Here is a 20,194-nt window from a genome sequence, read left to right on the forward strand (position 1 = left end):
CTTTTCTTGGGCGCTAATCCCCAAGGTGGACCCTAGCATCCGGTAACTGTGATTCAGGTTATTCTTCTCAATGTGCCATTTGGACGCCCAGTCTTCCAATTTCCCAAGGTCTGCCTACAATTTTTCACAATTTTGAACAGTTTAGTGTCATCTGCAAATTTAATCACCTCACTCGTCGTTCCAATTTCCAGATCATTTATAAATAAGCACCGGTCCTAGTACAGACCCCTGCGGCACTCCACTGTTTACTCTCCTCCATTGAGAAAATGACCATTTAACCCTACCCTCTGTTTCTATCCGATAACCGATTCCTTTTTTTTTTTTAATTCTTTATTTATTGTTTTAAAATTTTTAACAAAATCAAAACATTTTGTACAGAAAGATTGTTAGATCAAACACAAAATTATAAGAAAATCTTTTACATGATGTAAAAAGAAAAAATTCTAGTCGGACAATCTCAAGTCCTCAATGATATGATCCAAGATTGTTTATGAGTGAACTTTAGGAAATCAATTTATAATTCTATACAAAGAAAACAGTATCGCGTGCCTGGCTTGAGGAATTATTCTAATATCAAATCCAATTAGTTTTACTATTACGTTGTTGTTACTGTAGTAGTTGTTGTTCCTTCTTTTTCCAGACGTTTCAGTGTCAGAAAGGCTGTAAGTTGAGTTGGTTCAAAAAACACATACTTATTATCTCGATACCTTATTATACATTTACATGGGAAATGTAAAAAGAAAATACCACCCAGCTGTGTAACTCCTGCTTTCATCAAAAGAAACTGCCGCCTATGATTCTGAGTTTCTCTACTAACATCTGGAAACATTTGAATTTTCAAACCCAAAAATTCTTTATTCTTGTTTCTAAAGAACATTTTCAAAATCCAATCCTTATCCGGCAACAACGCCACAGATAATAAGAGAGTTGCTGGTTTAACCAAATCTTTATCTGATGTTTCCAGGATTGCTGTCAAGTCTTGTTGAAGTTCTTGTATTTCCTGTTTCTTATCCTCCGAGTGTTGATCCCCTTCTTTAATAGGCAAATAATATACTCGAGTGAGAGGAGGCAATGATTCCTCAGGAATATTAAGTATCTCTATAAAGTACCTTTTTATCATCTCTCTCGGGTTTATAGATATAATTTTAGGAAAATTCAACAGTCGTAGGTTACTAGTCCGATTGTTATTTTCCATAGTTTCCAATTTTCTTCTAATAATTTGATTATCTTTTATTATTGTGGATTGAACTTGTTTGATCGTTTTCACTTCATTTTCAATTTCTCCCACTTTTTCTTTAACATTAGAAATTTCCTGTTTATTTTCCTCTATTGTCTGTTTTAGAATTTTTGTATTCTTTTCACCTTCCTTAATTTGTTTAGTTAGTGAGTCTCCCAGTTTGGAAACTAAGTCCCAAATTGAATCAAGAGTCACTTCAGCTGGTTTTTCATATTTAAAGAAAGTCTCAATAACCAATTCCTAATCCACAACTGAACTTTGCCACCTATCCCGGTGTACATCCTAGGGTGCTGAATAAACTTAGGGAAGTTTTGGTAGCTCCGCTGACTGACCTTATCAATGAATCTCTAGAGTCAGGAGTGGTACTGGAGGACTGGTGAAGAGCGGATGTGGTCCCTCTCCACAAAAATGAAAGTAAGGAAGAAGTAGGGAATTACAGGCCAGTAAGTCAGACTTCTGTGGTAAGCAAATTAATGGAAACACTTTTAAAACAGAGAATGATCAGGTTTCTGGAATCCTGTGGATTACAGGACCAGAGGAAACATGAATTCACTAGAGGTAGGTCTTGTCAGAGAAATCTGATCAATTTCTTTGACTGGGTGACCAGAGAATTGGATAGAGGATGTGCGCTAGATGTGGTGTATTTAGATTTTAGCAAAGCCTTTGACAGTATTCCACACAGACATCTAATAAATAAACTGAGTGTCCTCGGGATGGGTCCCAAAGTGATGGGCTGGGTCATGAACTGGTTGAGTGGAAGGTAACAGAGGGTAGTGATCAATGGAGATCACTCTTAGGAAAAGGATGTTACCAGTGGTGTGCCTCAAGGTTCTGTTCTTGGGCCTGTTCTTTTTTAACATTTTTATAAACGATATTGCTGAAGGGTTGTTGGGTAAGATTTGCCTCTTTGCGGATGATACAAAAGTCTGCAATAGAGTAGACACGCTGGATGGTGTGAATAACATGAAGAAAGACCTGGCGAAGCTTGAAGAATGGTCTGAAATTTGGCAGCTAAAATTTAATGCTAAGAAATGCAAGGTCATGCATTTGGGCTGCAAAAACCCGAGGGAACGGTACAGATTAGGGAGTGAAGAGCTTATGTGCATGACAGAAGAACGGGACTTGGGTGTGATTGTATGTGATGATCTTAAGGTGGCCAAACGGGTTGAAAAGATGACGGCAAAAGCTAGAAGGATGCTAGGTTGCATAGGGAGAGGTATGGCTAGTAGGAAAAAGGAGGTATTGATGCCCCTGTATAATACTTTGGTGAGACCTCATTTAGAATATTGTGTACAATTCTGGAGCCACGCCTTCAAAAAGATACAAAAAGGATAGAGTCGGTCCAGAGGAAGGCTACTAAAATGGTATGTGGTCTTCATCATAAGACATGTGGGGACAGACTTAAAGATCTCAATCTATATAATTTGGAGGAAAGGCGGGAGAGGGGAGATATGATAGAGACGTTTAAATACCTATGTAATATAAATGCGCATGAGTCGAGTCTCTTTAATTTGAAAGAAAACTCTGCAATGAGAGGGCATAGGATGAAGTTATGAAGTGATAGGCTCAGGAGTAATCTAAGGAAATACTTTTTTACAGAAAGGGTGGTAGATGCATGGAACAGTCTCCCTGAAGAGGTGATGGAGACAGAGACTCTGTCTGAATTCAAAAGGGCCTGAGATAGGCACGTGGGATCTCTCAGAGAGAGAAAGAGATAATGGTTACTGTGGATGGGCAGACTAGATGGGCCATTTGGCCTTTATCTGCCATCATGTTTCTATGTTTCCTACCTTACTATAAGTCTGTCCGCATACGCTTTTTGACAAAGACCACTAACCGATTTTGTAGCAGCCCTCTGGACCAACTTCATCCTTTTAATATTTTTTTGACAGTACGGTCTCCAGAATTGCATAAAGTATTTCAAATGGAGCGTCACCAGAGACTTAGAAAATAGTTCTATTACTTCCTTTTTCCTACTGGCCTTTCCTCTACCTATGCACCCAAGTATCTTCCTGGGTTTGACTGTCACCTTTTCTACCTGCTTACCACCTTAAGATCATCAGATAGAGTCACCCCCAAGTCCCGCTATTTCAAACACAGAAATACTTTGCTTGCAATACTATACTTGAATATAAGTCAATCCGAGTATAAGATGAAGTACCCTTTTCCCCCCAAAAAGAGGAAAAAGGTTAACTCGAAAATAAGATGGGGGGCAGGGGTTTAATATTCATGTGCCCTACCAGGATCTGTGCCCTGCTCCCCTCCCTCCCCTGTCAGGCTGTGCACTCAGCCCTGGATCCTGAATCACTGCAGCTATTCCTATATGCAGACTCATGACCTTTGGCTAGGCTGCGCCCAGCCTCCTTTATGCTGCTTCCTATTTCCTTGGAGGCGGGGCACGGCCTTGCCAAAGGTTGTGAGTCTACTTGTAGGAATAGCTGGGCTTCCATTATCCGCAGTGATCCAGACGGTGAGAGAACTGAATGGAAATGGTGGTGCTGGCTTGGGGGCAGAAGGAAAGAGGGTCGGTTGGGGAATAGAAAGGGGTGTTACTGACCCTGGGAATAGAAGAGGGATGGATGCTGCTGGATCAGAGAGGGTGGCTGCTAGTTCCGGTGGGGAGGGGGGGAGCCAGCTCGGGGGAGGAGGGAGAAGGAAGAAGAGCTGCTCAGTGCTGCAGTAGATGACTTGATGTCATTGGAGCAGTGCATCAAACCCCCCGACCCAGGTGTGGACGGCTTTTCAAATCCCAGCACTTTGTCCGGGTCATGAAAAGCCTTCCTCAAAATCGCCATCAGGCAGGAGGGCAATGATATCATGTGTACATGTGTGCATGTGACATCATCGCATTGCATATAGACATGTACGCATGCCCTCCTGCCCGACCAGAGCAGGGGGTGGGGCTAGGGTGGGATTGGGGGTGGGACTGGGGTATGATGGGGTGGGGATGGATGGAACTGGGCGGGCCTGGGGGGTGGATCTAAGGGGTCTGGAAAATCTGGTAACCCTACCCTGACCTTCTCAGGCCTGAGGCACATGCCTACTGGGCCTACCCTTTAATCCGGCCCTGATATTCATTGTGGATGTCCTAAAAACTCAATTGGCTGGAGTGCCTTCAGGACCAGGTTTAGGAACCATTGCGCCACAGTCTGACTTGGGAGAACTCTTGGTAGAGTACAGAGACTGAAATATAAACAAACTGCTAGCGATAAGGGGACTTGAGAGAGTATAAAAAGTTCATATTTTTGTAGTAAAAAGGTATATGATGGTGGAAGCTATGATCAAGGACAGTATTTGCGAGCACATCGAGGGAAATGGCCTACTGAGAACAAGCCAGCATGGATTCTGTAAGGGAAGGTCATGCTTAACGAACCTTCTGTACTTCTTTGAGGGAATAAGCAGTCGGGTGGACAATGGGGAACCTATAGACATCATCTACCTCGATTTTCAAAAGGCTTTCGACAAGGTGCCACATGAAAGGCTGCTTAGGAAGCTGTGGAACCACGGGGTGGGAGGGGATGTGCACAGATGGATCGAGCACTGGTTGTCGGGTAGACTGCAGAGGGTCGGAGTAAAGGGGCAATATTCTGACTGGCGGGGAGTCACGAGCGGTGTGCCACAGGGATCGGTGCTGGGGCCGTTACTCTTCAACATATTTATCAATGACCTGGAAAAGGAGGCAAAGTGCGAGGTTATAAAATTTGCTGACGATACCAAACTGTGCGGCAGAGTTAGGTCCAGGGAGGAGTGTGAGGACCTACAAAGGGACCTGGACAAACTGGAAGACTGGGCAAACAAATGGCAAATGCGCTTTAACGTGGAAAAATGCAAGGTCATGCATATAGGGAAAAAGAACCCGTTGTTCAACTACAAATTGGGGGGGGGCATTGTTGGGAGACAGCAGTCTTGAGAGAGACTTGGGTGTGCTGGTGGATGCATCACTGAAGCCATCTGCACAGTACGCAGCAGCCTCGAAAAAAGCTGGGCATCATAAAGAGGGGCATAACAACCAGGACGCGGGAAGTCATCATGCCATTGTATCGAGCGATGGTGCGTCCACATCTGGAATACTGCGTTCAATATTGGTCGCCGTACCTCAAGAAGGACATGGCAGTACTTGAGAGAGTCCAAAGGAGAGCAACGAAACTGGTAAGAGGGCTGGAACACTGCCCATATGCTGAGAGGTTGGATAGGCTGGGGCTCTTCTCTCTGGAAAAAAGGAGGCTCAGGGGAGATATGATAGAGACCTTCAAGATCATGAGGGGCATAGAGAGGGTGGATAGGGACAGATTCTTCAGGCTGAAGGGGACAACAGGTACGAGGGGGCATTCGGAGAAACTGAAGGGAGATAGGTTCAAAACAAATGCAAGGAAGTTTATTTTCACACAAAGGGTCGTGGACACTTGGAATGCGCTACCGGAGGAAGTGATCAGGCAGAGTACGGTACAGGGATTCAAACAGGGATTGGACGGATTTCTGAGGGATAAAGGGATCGTGGGATACTGAGAGAGGTGCTGGGATGTAACACAAGTATAGAAAGCTAACCAGGTAATAAGTATAGAAACCCAATCAGGTCATGCATGTGCAAGACCGGAGGGTTAGGACTTCGATGGGAAGATAGGACTTCAATGAGAAACCAAGGTGGCAAGGGAGCCCCTTCTGGTGATTCAGACAGGTCGTGACCTGTTTGGGCCGCCGCGGGAGCGGACTGCTGGGCAGGATGGACCTATGGTCTGACCCGGCGGAGGCACTGCTTATGTTCTTATGTTCTTATATACAGTACTCTCCTGATATTCATGGGGGTTCTGTTCCAGGAACCCCCCCGCGAATCTTGAAAAACCGCGAATACAGTTTTTCATGGGGGAGACTGGAAAGGGCAGTGGGAGAGGCAGGAGAGAGCAGCTGGAGCGTCGGCGAGTGTAGGAAATCACTCGCTGTATGCTCCAGCCGCCTCTTCCAGCACTAAGTCGGGCCTTACCAATCAGGAGCTGTGTGTCAAAGCAGCTTCTGATTGGATAAGGCCCGACTTAGTGCAGGAAAAGGCGGTCGGAGCATACAGCGAGTGATTTCCTGCACTTGCCGGCGCTAAGGCTACTCTCTCCTGCCTCTCCCGCTGCCCTCTCCTTGTTGGTGGTTCGTGGTCGGAAAATATCGTGAATGACCGGAACCGTGAACCACCGAACGCGAACAACTGGGGGAACACTGTATGTATATATTTATGTGTTTGGATTTAGCTCATGCCTTTTCAGTAGTAAAGACCAGTTACGTTCAGGTACAGTAGGCAAAATAGAATCTATCTAAAAATGTGCCAGAAATTTAGGCCCCCCTTTCATGAAGCCGCATTAGGCTTTTTATCGCTGGCCACGGTGGTATGAGCTCCAAAGCTCATAGGAAGTCTATGAACATCGGAGCTTTTACCGCTGCGACTGGCAATAAAGAAACCTAACGCGGCTTCATGAAAGGGGGGTTAATTTCAAGACTTAACAACACTAGTATACACAGATTTTTAGTGCTCCTCAAAGCACCTAATTATCTTGTAAATAAACACCTAAATTTGTGATGTATAATAAACCCTAGAAACGGATGCTATTTTTATACCTTTGAGTTCTTTAAATGCCTCAATCATATTCCCCCAGTGTCTCCTTTCTTCTAGGGTTTACTTATTTAGGTCTATAAGGCTTAGATCATGTGGGTTGTGGTGTGGACCTTTTGCAATTTGGCAGTTTCTTTCTGAAAAACCTTTCGCCTTTCCATAGGTGAAGAAAGTGCAAGTCTGTGTATTTGCAACTTTGTGTGTGTGTTTGACTTATTTATAAATTTTGATATTCTACATGTGGTTAAAATGGCCCTGCAATGGATTTCAGTAAAAAATTGAGATATCCATAAAGTAAATATGCAATCCTGTCTCTCACGCGTTAATAGACATAATTCTTATTAACATCAAAGTGTTTCTATTACCCCTTGTATTGAAAGAGGAAAGAGGCTGCGGCTGGATTTCTGAGGTGTGTACAGTACAGAGCGTAGCACAAGGGTCCCTGTACATGTAGGAGTAGGAGTAGGGAGCATTCTCTTACCTCTGGGGCTGGAACAGGAAGGAGGGGCTGCGGCCAGGTCTCTGTTGTGTATGCAACAAGGAGTACAGTAGGGCACCAAGAAGGCTATCGGACATGTCCCTAGAGCCATGGTCTCCATTGTCAGGCTAGAAAAGGCACAAGAGATTAGTCACACTCCCTCTCCAACTCAAAAATTCAGAGCCAGTCCTGTACTGGCATCTCCCTGCAGCCAAGGCATTCCGAAGTCCTCAACTGGGCCTATCAAGTCTTTTTCCTTGCCTATGTCTCATTTATCCAGCATAAAACAGCCAGGTAGCAGCTCCTGCTGATATTGTATATAATCTGAAACTATCGTAATAACAGGTATGTACCAAGAAGTAATAAACCCTGCTGGAATAAAAGATGCCCATTATATTCATGATATCAGTTAATGAGTTACATCCTGGTTTATATATTCTTTGATTTCCAGTTTGATATCCTTTTGTCTACCCAATGTTTTGCAGGGTCTTCACCATTCGTCTTAGGGTTAAAGACCATGCATACGCTACTCTCTATCTGCTGTGGAACTGACCCCTCTCTCCACTCTAGGGCTACCAGATGTTTCATGGTCATCTGGGGCATGTTGAGTGAGTCCTGGGTTTGCCATATTGAATGCATGGATTTTGTACAGTAATTTTGATTTTCTTAGGGATGTTGAAGGAACCGTGAAAAGTAGAGGCCCCTGCTTGCAATGGGAAAAATCTGGAACAGCTCTGGCGATCCCTAAAGATCTGAAGCCATCTGGTAACCCTCTTTCAGTTTCTAGCTGAATTTTCTTCCCAATATTGTCCTCTCCTTTTAATACATCCAACCATCCCAACTGTTCTTCTGCCCCTGAGTTCCTGATACCTTGAATTTGTCTCCTGTATATGTCTTCACTATAAGTAGGGACCATCTTTTGAATGTGTCTGCATACCTCTTCACCCATCTTGTAACACTATAAATGACTTGTATTAGTAGTAAAGGGAAGCTGAATACTGAACCACATAACTTCATAAAGACTAAGTCATTCACCAAGTGACATTTATTTCCCAGGGTGATGGGGAAGAATGCTGATATCTTTATTAATACCCTTCACAAAACATCTCTCCAAATTTCAGTGACACTGAGAATACAAGCATGAAATCAAACGTAGGGTGGGGAAGGCACATCCTCATATCCCTCAAGTAGAGTCTGTCTGTGAAAAAACTAATCATATTCTTCGGTCATTTCAGTACTAATTCAAGGGACATGGTCAGGAATGTTATCAGTTCACACAGTGGCTGAATCTCCAGGAGGCAGAAGATTTGAAAAGGTCAGCTTGTGTAATTTGGAGAATTTGTTCTCTTAGTGCATGGACTTTGCATGTTTTATCTACAAAACACGTTGTGCACAGAGCCAGATCACTTATAATAGGAAAATTGCTAGAAGAATCCAGGTCATCAGTAACAGCCTGATCCAATCCTGGTTTTACCCCCCCCCCCCCCCCCCCCCTTTCCCATTGCACTATGGAAATTGTAGTTCCTGGTCTACTTATGGAACCTGAACTACATCCATAGATGCAATGAGGAACAAAATAGGACTGGATCAGCCTGTCTCTGGTGTGCAGTGATCCAATCTCATGACATATGATACTCTAGGCTAGGGTTACTGGGTTTTACTTCCATTGCTTTCACTGGAAGTAAAACCTGGATGTCTCAATCCATCCTCCTTTTTCTGGAACCCTATGGTAACCCTATCACATCACACAGCTGCCGCCACCAGAAATCAGGTTGAGAAAACTGTAGTGAACAAAGTGACACTTACGGGGGCAAATTTTAAAAGCGCTCACCCGTGCCAAAATGATTTTTAAAAAATGACTACACTCCTCCCAGTTAGTGTGGATGAATAAAAATTTGCATGCTGTTTTCACTAAGGGAAAAATGAGCAGGGTTAGATCAAGAGAGAAAAAGCATGCATGTGGGGATTTCATTTTGAAATCCTGCCATGTATCTTAAGCATGTGTTTTACATAGTTACACAAATACCCCATATTATTGCTAGCTTGGATTTTCGCAGAGCATTTGCTTTGAATATGAACTCACAGGTCTACAGATACAAAGCACCTTGCAAAGCTAGTAGGGATTTGAAAATTACCCTCAAAATGGATTAAAAAAAACCCCAGAATAAAAATATGATTGTCATTTTATTTTGCAGTTTATATTACTAATAACAGGAAAGAGTTCCTGAGACTGGTGCTGGTCTATGTTGTTCCTGGTCAGGTCGCGTTTCTTGCCCATGGAGAGGATACAACATAAATGTTCCACTATCATATGAGGCTATAATTTGTGGAATGATATTACATGTGAAACCCACTTTAAATAAATATAAGAGCCGTCTTTTTATGATCATGACAGGCATAGCTATTCAATTGATCACGAGTAACTGGAAAAATCATGACAGAATAAGTTACACTTTTTGGTGGGTGAATGTGTGCACTACATACAGATATGAAAGAATTAATGCAGAGTGTAGAGGATTTAGTGGTATATTTAATAAAGTTTGGAGCTCATTCACTAAATTTGTGGAATTATAATAATATCTATTATTTTTTTTTTTTTAAATCTTTCCTTCTGTTCATTTACCTTTACACATCCTTGGGGAGAGGGGGGTTGGAGGGAGGGAAATAAATATTGATGATGACATTTAGGTAACTTTATTCTTCATTTATATTATATATTATGTTATATTATGTTACTATTAATTGTAGGAAACCTTGAATGATATATATGTTACCTGTAGAGATAAGAGTGCATTGTATGTAATATCTACTGTTCTTTTATTTGTTTGGCACTGTTTTAGATTAAAAATCAATAAAGATTTTTTTTTAAAAAAAACATATTTGCCTCTTTCACCCAGGGTTGGAGAAAACTCAGATTTTTCTGTTACTTTTGTGAAATGTACATTTCTGATATCTTTATATCGGAGTCCTTTTGTTAAGGTGCGCTAACCGAGTTAGTGTGTGCTATAGATTAGCGAGCGCTAAATGCTAAGGCATCCATTATATCCTATGGGCATCTTAGCATTTAGTGTGCGCTAAATCGGTTAGCACACCTTAATAAAAGAACCCCATTTTGCACAGGAAGAAATGTGTTTCTATTGCTATTTCACAAGTTTTGCACTGTATGCCGAATCAGATTGTTTTTATTTTAAGTGTCCGTTTCAGTTTTTGTCCATGCCCTCTTTTTTTGACTCAGTTGTTTATTCCTGTTCCTTTATATGTCCAACTCAGTTGTAACCAGAGCTGGGATCTGGGGTTGAGCCTTCATTTGCAGCTAATTCAGAAAATTTTCCTCTCTTTTATCTACACGTACCAGTCTGCTCATTGCAACAGTGGCCCTGAGCCAAGGGCCACATGTGACCACCATTTATCACCCCAGAGTAATGACGGACTCGTCCTCCACCAGGGACTCTGAACACTGCCTCTAAAGGCACATTTCCAATGTGTGGTCATGCATTCTGTATTAGGCCCCCCCCCTTTTATCAAGCCACATTAGGGTTTTTTAATCTCCGGCCGCTGCGGTAAAAGCTCCAACGCTCATAGGAATTCTATGAGCATCAGAGCTTTTACCGTAGCGACTGGTACTAAAAACCCCCCACCTAACACAGCATGATAAAAAGGAGCCTTAGTAAGGGTCTCTCGGGGGCACAGCAAGTGTGTGTGGTGTGTGTATATGTCAGCCATCGGCAATCACTAGGAAAAAGTTCTCTTGAGTTTTCTATATTGGACGGACTGTTGAAACGATCGGCACACGTTTCAAGTTTATTGGTTTCTTGATATACCGTCTATCAAATATATCTAAATGATTTACAATAAAAAGCTTTATAGAAATAAAAACAGTATTATAAAAATTGAAAGGATTTCATAAACAGTACATAAATAATTGACATGACACCAAGAGGATATGGGGGAGGTGAATACATCGTAACATCGCCTCTCCAACTTTCATACTGGGTTGTTGGGTTGTTGTTTTTTTGTCCTAATATATTTTAGTTTAGTATTTTGTTCTGGACCCATTATTGTAGCCCTGATTCTAAAGATCTCCTCCATCTTCCCCATTTACTCTTCTGCACTCTGCTCCTACTTAATGTGTCTTAGTACGTCACTTTTATGAGAGAGGGGACAAGCAGAACAGAGGCAGCCTCTTATTTAAAATTATTCTTGGCAAGGGTGGCAAAAAAGAAGGCGCTTTCAGATACATTTAATTCATTTAATTGCAATTTTATAGTCCACTTAATCACAGATATTTGTTCAAGGTGGATTACAGTCAGTCAGTTCCTAAAATATAATACAGTCTATATAATTAAAGTTGTAAGTTTACATAAGAGCCACATTATTATGTTACGACTCATTCACTTCAGGTTATAATGCTTCCTAAAAGCAGTTTTCAGTAAACAACAAAAGGGCATGTAATTAGTCGGTTTGCTTAAAGGAGGGGAGTGAAGCACTAAACTTTCCCCAGGTAATAAAGAAACAAATACAAAAAAGGCATAAGGATAATGGAGAACCTTCGGTGGGTTTGTTTCAGTTCTGCCCAGGTTCTGTGGCATAAATGGATCTTTTTACACCCAGGAAAAGTGCGGTAGGTTTCACTAACTCATCTCCAGCTAGCATTTCTGAACCCTGCTCTATGTTTTATAGTCCCTCTGATCCTGGGTGAAACAGCTTATGTTGATTCTGTGCTGTTGTTTACCGCTACCAGTTAATATAATATAGCAAAAGAAACAGCTGATCAGGTTACAGCTGAAGCTCCATGCCTCGTTCGGCCTTAGGGCAGCTGCCTTATTCACTCCGATCTACTTAGGCTATTGTAGGGACTGTTTCAAAGTGATTTTGAGTGACTGGCATTGCCGCTGTAGCTTGTTCGCCCCTTCCTGCTGATGTGCCCATGCAAATGTCTTACCATTGAGTCCAGGAACTTTTCTGCGAGACTCCCTGGCTCTGGTTGGTAGGTTGCCTCCGAGTCAAGCCCTTCCTCCAAACACCAGCCTTTCTTGACACAGCCTAGAAGGAAGACACACAGCATTAGCAGGCGAGGATCCATGCTTGACTACTGCCCAAGGTGCCCAAGCAAAGGGTTGTTGGTTTGTCTGTTTTTTTGTCTTTCCTGACTATGGAGCTGTGGACAGCTCACCTTCCCGTCTGCCTGTGCAGGAGAACTGTCTGAAGTGTTCTTTTATAGATCTGGGACCCTGGGAGAATTTTCATGACAAATGCCAAAGCAGCCTTCTACACACAGCCACTCCTCCACAAAACGTTACTGGTAATGGGTTCTGGGGTAAGTAGGGAGGGGCAGTCGCCTCACTTGAAGATCCGCCAGAGTATCCCTTGCTGAACCTTTTTACTTTATTAGGAGGATAAATCCCTCCAAATAGCCATTTTCACCCTTGGCCATAAATTGACTGCTGGGGATGATGCTTCTTCCCAAGGCACAAGTAAATTAGTGACTGGAGCCACACAGTCTCAGCCTTCTCTCGCCACACATGAAAAGAAACTTTACATTTTCTTCTCTGCTCATTTCTCCTTCCATTATTTTTTCACTATATGGTAATCTCTATCTGCAGTTATTGCCTCCATGTACTAAAAATATGACACCTGTCAGTGGGATATACGGCATAAACCAGCAGAGTCTAATCTAGCCATTCTGCGTTAACACCATCATGCTTTATGAAAGAAACCTTTGCAAGGGTTAGGCAAGAAGGACAACCAGCCCAGGCATCACGCGACATCATTATTTTTATTTAGTCTCTGAGTCTGAGCATGCAAGCCTGAAAGGAGGCACTAAAAGCAATCCTTGCCCAGGGTGCGTCTGTCCGTCCATCCCTATCGGGCTTACCACATGGGAAAGGCCTGCGTCAGGACACGCTCAGCTAATTTCTTAGCACAGCTTAGTAAAAGGGCCCCTATGTGTCTTACTTTATTGGCTGAGAGAAGAATGTGACATGAGCGGATTCTGTTGGAAAGCCTGTCACACCATTTGAATATGTCCATGCGCAAGTTCTTGGAGTATGTTTTATGTGCATTTTTTAATTTTGATACTTTTAATTATATAACCTGATGACTAATTGTTTTCCTATATATTTGTTTTTTAATGTTCTTTTTTAAAAAAAAATAATCTTTATTAAATTTTCCAACTACAATTGTGCATACAAATAATTCATGTACTTATAATATTACAAAAAAAAAACCCACAATAAACTTGCATATAGTAATAAGCAATTATTTTCCCCTACCCTCTCACCTATTAATCAAGAAAATAAATACCCACAAGAAACTACAGTATCTAAAAATTCCACAAAACAATTCCAGTACAAACCCCCTCCCCCACTCCCTCCCACCCTGGATGTGTATGTTTAAAGGTCAGTAAAATAAAGTCAGTGTATCATTCCTTACAAAATTTAGTCAACGGCTTTCATTTTTGGATATAACTTCATTAAGAGCTCCTAATAATTTACTGCATCTTTAGCAGCAGGAAATGTACTTCAGAGGGGGCAGGACTGGCAGAATCTTGCAGAATGCTTCTGCGCAAGACTCCGTAGTGTGTTCTGCTTCATTTCACTTCAGACATGTGGCTGCTATGACAAGGATAAAGTAGATTTGAGGGAAAGGGGGTGGACTGCAGGGAAGGAGGGGCTAAGGAAGGTGGTGGACACTGGAGGGAGGAAAGAAAGAGGGAGAGATGCTGGACCACGTGGGAAGGGAAGGAGAGGAAATATGATGGACCATGTTGGGGAGGATAGGAAGAAAAAGAGGGAAGATGCTGCATACAGAAAAAAAGGTAGTAGGGAGATGAATGATTAGGGAGGGAGCAAAGAGACAAGGTGTCTGGAGAAGGAAAAAGGGTCCTAATTGGCAGATGGGAAGGAAGAATGGACATCATGTTAAAAGAAGGATCTGAAGGACAGAAAGAAAGAGGCTGGGGATGAGAGAAGAGGCCAAGTCAGGTAGTAATGGGAAAAGGGAGCTGACCAGTAGATGCTGGAGCTGAGGGAAGAGTTACTACTACTATTAAATATTTCTAGAGCAATACAGTGCTGTACAGAGTCACAAAGGAGACGATTTCTGCATGAAAGAACTTACAATCTAAACAACCAAGACAAACAGGATGCCAGGGTAAGGGTTACAGTTTGAGGGGATGGTTAAACTGCTGGCTAGGATGGTGAGCAGAGGGGAGTAGGGCTATGAGTTGAAGGCAGTCACAAAAAGGTGGGTTTTCAGCCTACTTTTGAACAAGGGAAGGGGTGTGGCGGACGGATTCAGGTAGTTTATTCCAGGCATACGGGCAGGGCAGGATTAACCAATAGGCCAAGTAGGCATGTGCCTAGAGCCCGAAATGGTCAGGGGGGCCCGATGAAGGAGGGCATCAACATTGTTTTTTCCAAACGGCGATAAGCCCCTCCAGCATCGATCGTCAACGCGGCCCCCCCCTGATCATCAACACGCCCCCCCCCCCGATTGGCAACACGGCCGCCCCCATTGACGAAAAGTAAGACAAGCAAGCAACACGGGTAAGAAAGGCAACGGGAACTGTAATTGTGCAAGCGGTGCTGCTTGCCCAAAGCTTCCTTCTGACGCAGCTTCCTGTTTCCGCCTGGGTGCATGGTGGGGTGGGGCGTGGCAGGGGGCCCAGTGTACTTGGGTGCCTAGGGGCCCTCGATGAATTAATCCTGCCCTGCATACAGGGCGGTGACATGAAAGTAACTCGAAGTGGAGGAGAAGTGATAGATAAAAGCAATTTGTCTGAGGAATGGAGTTCTCGGAGAGGCGTATAAGGCGAGACAAAAGAGGAGAGATGCTGAAGGAGTAGTTTGGGGTGGTTGCACATGTGGTGAAATATATGTGTGAAAGGCCAGGGTTAGGATTGACATCCCCTGAGGTGAGCAGAAGAAGGTATAGGAGAGTGTGTTTAATCAAAAGGAAGTAGTGATGGCAATGATGAAGACAGAAGGTGTTTGAAGAGAAAGGAGATGGATGAATGGAAGAGAGAGAAAGTTTTAGTTTGAGAATGGAGAATAAGGTAGATGACAAGATGGCTAGTAAGGGGAAAGGAGAAGAAGAAGGATAGTGAGGACTTTTGGGGTAGAGTGGAAGAGGATAAGGAGTAAGATTAGGGAGAATGAGTATGAGAAGCAGAAAGTGAATTGGAACCAGAAGGAGAGGAATAGAGAAAGAAAACCGAAACATAGAAAAAGTATGGTAGTGAGAAAAGGGAGGCGCCCTCAGGAACATAAGAACATAAGAATTTGCCTCCGCTGGGTCAGACCAGAGGTCCATCCTGACCAGCGGTCTGCTCCCGCGGCGGCCCCTCAGGCCTATCACCTGTGCAGTGGTCCCTGACTATTCCTATAACCTAGCTCAACCCTATTTGTACCCCTCAATCCCTTTATCCTCTAGGAACCTATCTAAACCTTCTTTGAAACCTTGTAACATGCTCTGGCCTATCACGGCCTCCAGAAGCACGTTCCATGTGTCCACCACCCTCTGGGTAAAAAAGAACTTCCTAGCATTTGTTCTAAACCTGTCCCCTTTTAATTTCTCCGAGTGCCCCGGACTAAGGAGTACACTAAGGAACACGTGCTCCTTGTTTGCACTCTTTTATTGTGCAATGTGTTGCACACTTGCAGCTTGCACCGTCCTGAGTGGGCTTTGTTTAAATATGTAGAATTGAGAGAATGGAGCTGCACGTGGGAAAAGGGAAATAGGAGCTGACACAGGGGCTAGGGCTGGGAGAAGGGCCAGGTGCCAGCAGGTAGCAGTGGAAAGAAGAATCTGATACAGGGGAGTTAGAAGAAAAAGCAGGATAGTAACAGGGAGGAGGGGGCAAAGCAAGTGGAAAGTAGACATGAAGAACAGAAGAATGAATGCTGGGGGCAGGAAAATAGACAGGGTAAATGAATATAGAAGATGGGCAGATGCTGAGAAAGGGGTATAGAGGAAGAGTCAGAGAATGGATGCCAGGGATGTGGGGCAGTGGATGCTGTGGAAAGGAGAGAATGAGCAAGAGGGCTATGAAAAAGGTGAGATAAAGAATGGGGGAGGTCTTTGAAAGACATAAAATGGAAATGGGGGAAATAAAGAGAGAATGAGAGCCTCTATAAGGTGATAAGGCATAGAAAGGAATTAGAAGTGGAGAGGGGATAATTAAGGTACTGGGACTGATGAGGAAATAAGAGGCAGAGGCCTATGATTATAGAGGATGGAAATGGAGGACTGGAAAGTGGCTAAAAGATGGGAATAGGAGTCTGTCAAACACAGGTGGAAATGAGAGGACTAGAGACAGGGAGGAGGAGGAATAAAATGTAGACATCGAAAGATAATATAAGGGGCCATGCCTCTGAAGAATACAGTCCCACCTTACAATTACTAGGTGGTTGCATATTTTAGACCAGTGGGATTCCACTCTCTCTTTGAGAAAGATCACTATATAAAAAAAATAAAAAATAACCTTGAGGAAATAAATGATAAATGTAGATATTGGTGACCAGAGAATAGATATTACACTAGTCTAAGGCAGTGTCTCTCAAACTACAATGGTGTGCCCCGAAGAGATTCTGAGTATGCCTCAAGTGATTCCAGAATTTTATTTTTCAAAATTCCCTTCATAAGTATACACTAGAATAGATGACATATACATCACGTATGCAAGAGTCTGTAAATGTTATGAATGTCTGTGTACATAAGACAAGCATCATTCTTTGATGTGATTGTGCCTTGAAAACTAATGGCTGTGGCATCCCTCCCTCACCCTCTTCCCTGGCCCCCATACCATGCGTGCACCCCCTTTTCTTTCCCCGTACCTCTTTAACTTCTCCAGCGTGAGCAGCATGCCCACGTTGGTGTCCCGGAAGTGACATCAGAGAGAGCACCGATGCTGATGCGGGCAGGAACCTTGCGCCGGGGAAGGAAAGGCGCACGTGTGCACGGCAAAGAGAGCAAGACGGCACCTGGGGCGGACTGACCCCGCTCCCCCCTTATTATGCCACTGATGTAGAGGGCTCTATATTTTTTTAAAAGTTTGGTAAAATATGAATTTTAACAGCAGCTAATTCTTCATCTCTCCTTATCAGGCAAATAGCATTCCACCAAATACATTCAGAAAGAACTGAGCTATTTTTCCAGTTTGTTGTGTTGCTAAACCCATTAATATATCAACTAGTTCAATATATTAGTTTAGCTTCTGATTTTTGTAAAATATGATATAAAGCCACTGATCTTAAAAGAACGATTTTGTATGGCAAAGGAATCTGAAAATGGTTACATTTTCAATTTTGCCCTTCCTTTCCACTCCCTTGCCCCAATCCTTGTGTACCACCTCCTCCCTCTTTCTTCTCCCCTATTCCCATCTATCCATAAACAGCATTTCCTTCATCTCTCTTCCTTTCCCCACCCATCCCTGTGCACCATCTCCTTCCTCTCTCTCCCCGTTTCACCTCTATCAATGTGAACATCTCTTACCTCTCTTTGTGCTCCGACATCTTTGTCTTCCCCTTTGCCCCTCCTATGGTCTGTAATTTTTCTCTTCTCCTTCCCACAGTATAGCATCTCCTCTTCCCTTCCCTGGTCTGGTATTTCCTGTTCCTTTCCCTTCCCTAGTCTGATCTGGCATCTCCACTCCCTTGGTCTAGTCTGTCTGGCCCAGGGGTGGGCAAACTTTTTGATTCATGGGCCACAATGGGTTCTTAAATACGACAGAGGGGCCGGACCAAGACATCTTACTATCTCTCCATCCCTCCCATCACCCTGTGCAGCAGAACCCTTGCCCAGTTTCCATCCTTCCCTCCCTCTCATCTGTGCAGCAGAAACCTTGAGCACCCGCCCCTGCAGCGCTGCCGAACCTCCGCTGACCCTCCATCCTTCCCTCCCATCTGAACCCCGCCGATCGCGAGCCCTACATTCCTCCCTCCAGAGCAGCATCAGGCTGGCAGCACTCTAAAAAGGCTGCTTTGTGATCTTCTCTCGTCAGGGCCTTCTGTGTGCTGCGTTACTGATGAAATCATCAGTGATGCAGCAGAGGGAATTCCTCAATGAGAGAAGGCCACGAAGCATCCTGTTTAGAATGCTGCCGGACCAATGCTGTTCTGGAGGGAGGTATGCAGGGCTCAGGGTCAGCGGTATTCAGATGGTCGGCAGGCCTGATTAATAAACTAAACGTGCTGGATATGGCCCATGGGCCATAGTTTGCCTATGTCTGGTCTGGCCCCTCCCCTTCCCTGGTCTAGGATCTCCCCTCCCCTTCCATGTTCTGGCTTCTCTCCTCTCCCAAGTTTCCAAGTTTAATCATTTCTTGTCTATCACAAGTATCTAGATGGTTTACAATAGGTAAGTACAATAAAAGATAAAAGAAGAAAGATATAATCTAAAATAATAGAGGGGAATAAAACAGACTTGACGAACAGAAACATATAGGAAAGCTGAGGAAGGGAAATAAAGTTACAATAAAATCAAATGGAAAGAGGAAAGGGGAGGGTAAGTACTGTAGGGGGGTGGAGTTCCCCTCCCGTTCCCTGGTCTAGCATCTCTCTCCTTCCCTTCCCTGGTCTGGCATTTCTTTTCTTTCTTTTCCTTTCCTCCCTTCTCCCCTACTGTAGTACCTCTCTCCTCTCCTCCCTGGCCCTCCCCAAACATACCCTTAAAAACCTGGTTGTCTAGTGGCCTCTTCGGAGGCAGGAAAGATCCCTCGTTAGATTTTATGCTAATAGAGTTTCAAAATGGCTGCCAAGATTTCATGCAGATTCATGGAAGTCTTGTGAGTCTAATAAATAATAAATATAGATGCTCCACTTTCTGGATTGAGAGTCTTATAAGTATGCCATATGAAGCCTTGGTAACCATTTTGAAACTCTATTAACAATGGGTCCAGCTGTAGCAGTATACAGGAAAGACTGGAGATCTTTCCTGCTCCCGAAGAGGCCACTACACCACTAGGTTTTTAAAGGTACAAGCAGGGAGGGTGGCCATCTGCTACCATGGTAATATTGGGTGGCCCTCCGGCAATGTCTTTTTTTGGGGGAGGAGGCATGGCCTGCATTTTGAAGTACTTTAAATGCGGGGAGAACTGGACTGAACGGCATTCATAGGGGGCATCCTTGATACAGCCATTGGGTGAAACATATTGGGTAAAGAGAGTCCCCCAGCTGGCATAGAAGAACTGAGCACACAGAAAACTGCTTTTTATGTGTATTTAATACAGTGATTGAAGTTTATGATAATATTTAAATAAAACACATAAACAAAACGTATGAATGAAACTTATACGTAAAATTGGGTCAATAAGGAGTAATAAGTAACGATTAAAACTTTGAAATTATTACCTAAGCTGTGCACATATTTCTAATGATTAAAAGTGATCAGGAAACTGAAAGCACATCTGATGACCTAAATAGAAGATTTTATTGGGTACATTGAAGATATATACTGTTCATATTGCTTCACATTTATTGTTGGTGGATTTGAAAAGTGAGCAAAATATTAACAATCTAATAGCCAAATATTGATCATCACCTCTGGTTCATGCACTTCAGCATGGGCTTGTTGAGCATTTTGGTCATTATCTTGACAGCAAAGATTTGATTCTGGCTGCACTTATGCTGCCACAGTTTCATCTTCATTTGGCTGAGGGCGACAAAATGAAGACAAAATGTAAAGAACTTCTTTTTGAAGTAATGAAGACAGTGAAGTTGTTATCAGAACAAACTGCACCAGCTTCATCCGATAGTGATTGTGGTGATGAAGATGACTTCTGTTTTTAGATGGCAATAACAGAAGTACAGGATGTTTGCTGCTGAATTGGACCTATTTCTAAATGACAATCCTTGTGAATCAAAGTTTCCTCATATCAAGGCTATTT

The 20,194-nt window shown here is 43.2% G+C and overlaps 1 protein-coding gene across 1 annotated transcript in view; it reads right to left on the bottom strand.

Moving 5' to 3' along the window:
* The window catches only part of NPFF (neuropeptide FF-amide peptide precursor), a 29,060-nt gene extending 16,523 nt beyond the window's left edge, over positions 1–12,537 (bottom strand). The window contains exons 1-2 of the mRNA XM_033939915.1: positions 12,251–12,537; positions 7,312–7,436 (exon numbers count right to left, since the gene is read on the bottom strand). Coding sequence (XP_033795806.1) covers positions 7,312–7,436; positions 12,251–12,391 — 266 coding nt within the window. The 5' untranslated portion in view covers positions 12,392–12,537. The remainder of the gene's footprint in view (positions 1–7,311; positions 7,437–12,250) is intronic.
* Between the last annotated feature and the right edge of the window lie 7,657 nt (positions 12,538–20,194).

The sequence above is a fragment of the Geotrypetes seraphini genome, chromosome 3 (assembly GCF_902459505.1).
Source record: "Geotrypetes seraphini chromosome 3, aGeoSer1.1, whole genome shotgun sequence".
Classification (NCBI taxonomy): domain Eukaryota; kingdom Metazoa; phylum Chordata; class Amphibia; order Gymnophiona; family Dermophiidae; genus Geotrypetes; species Geotrypetes seraphini.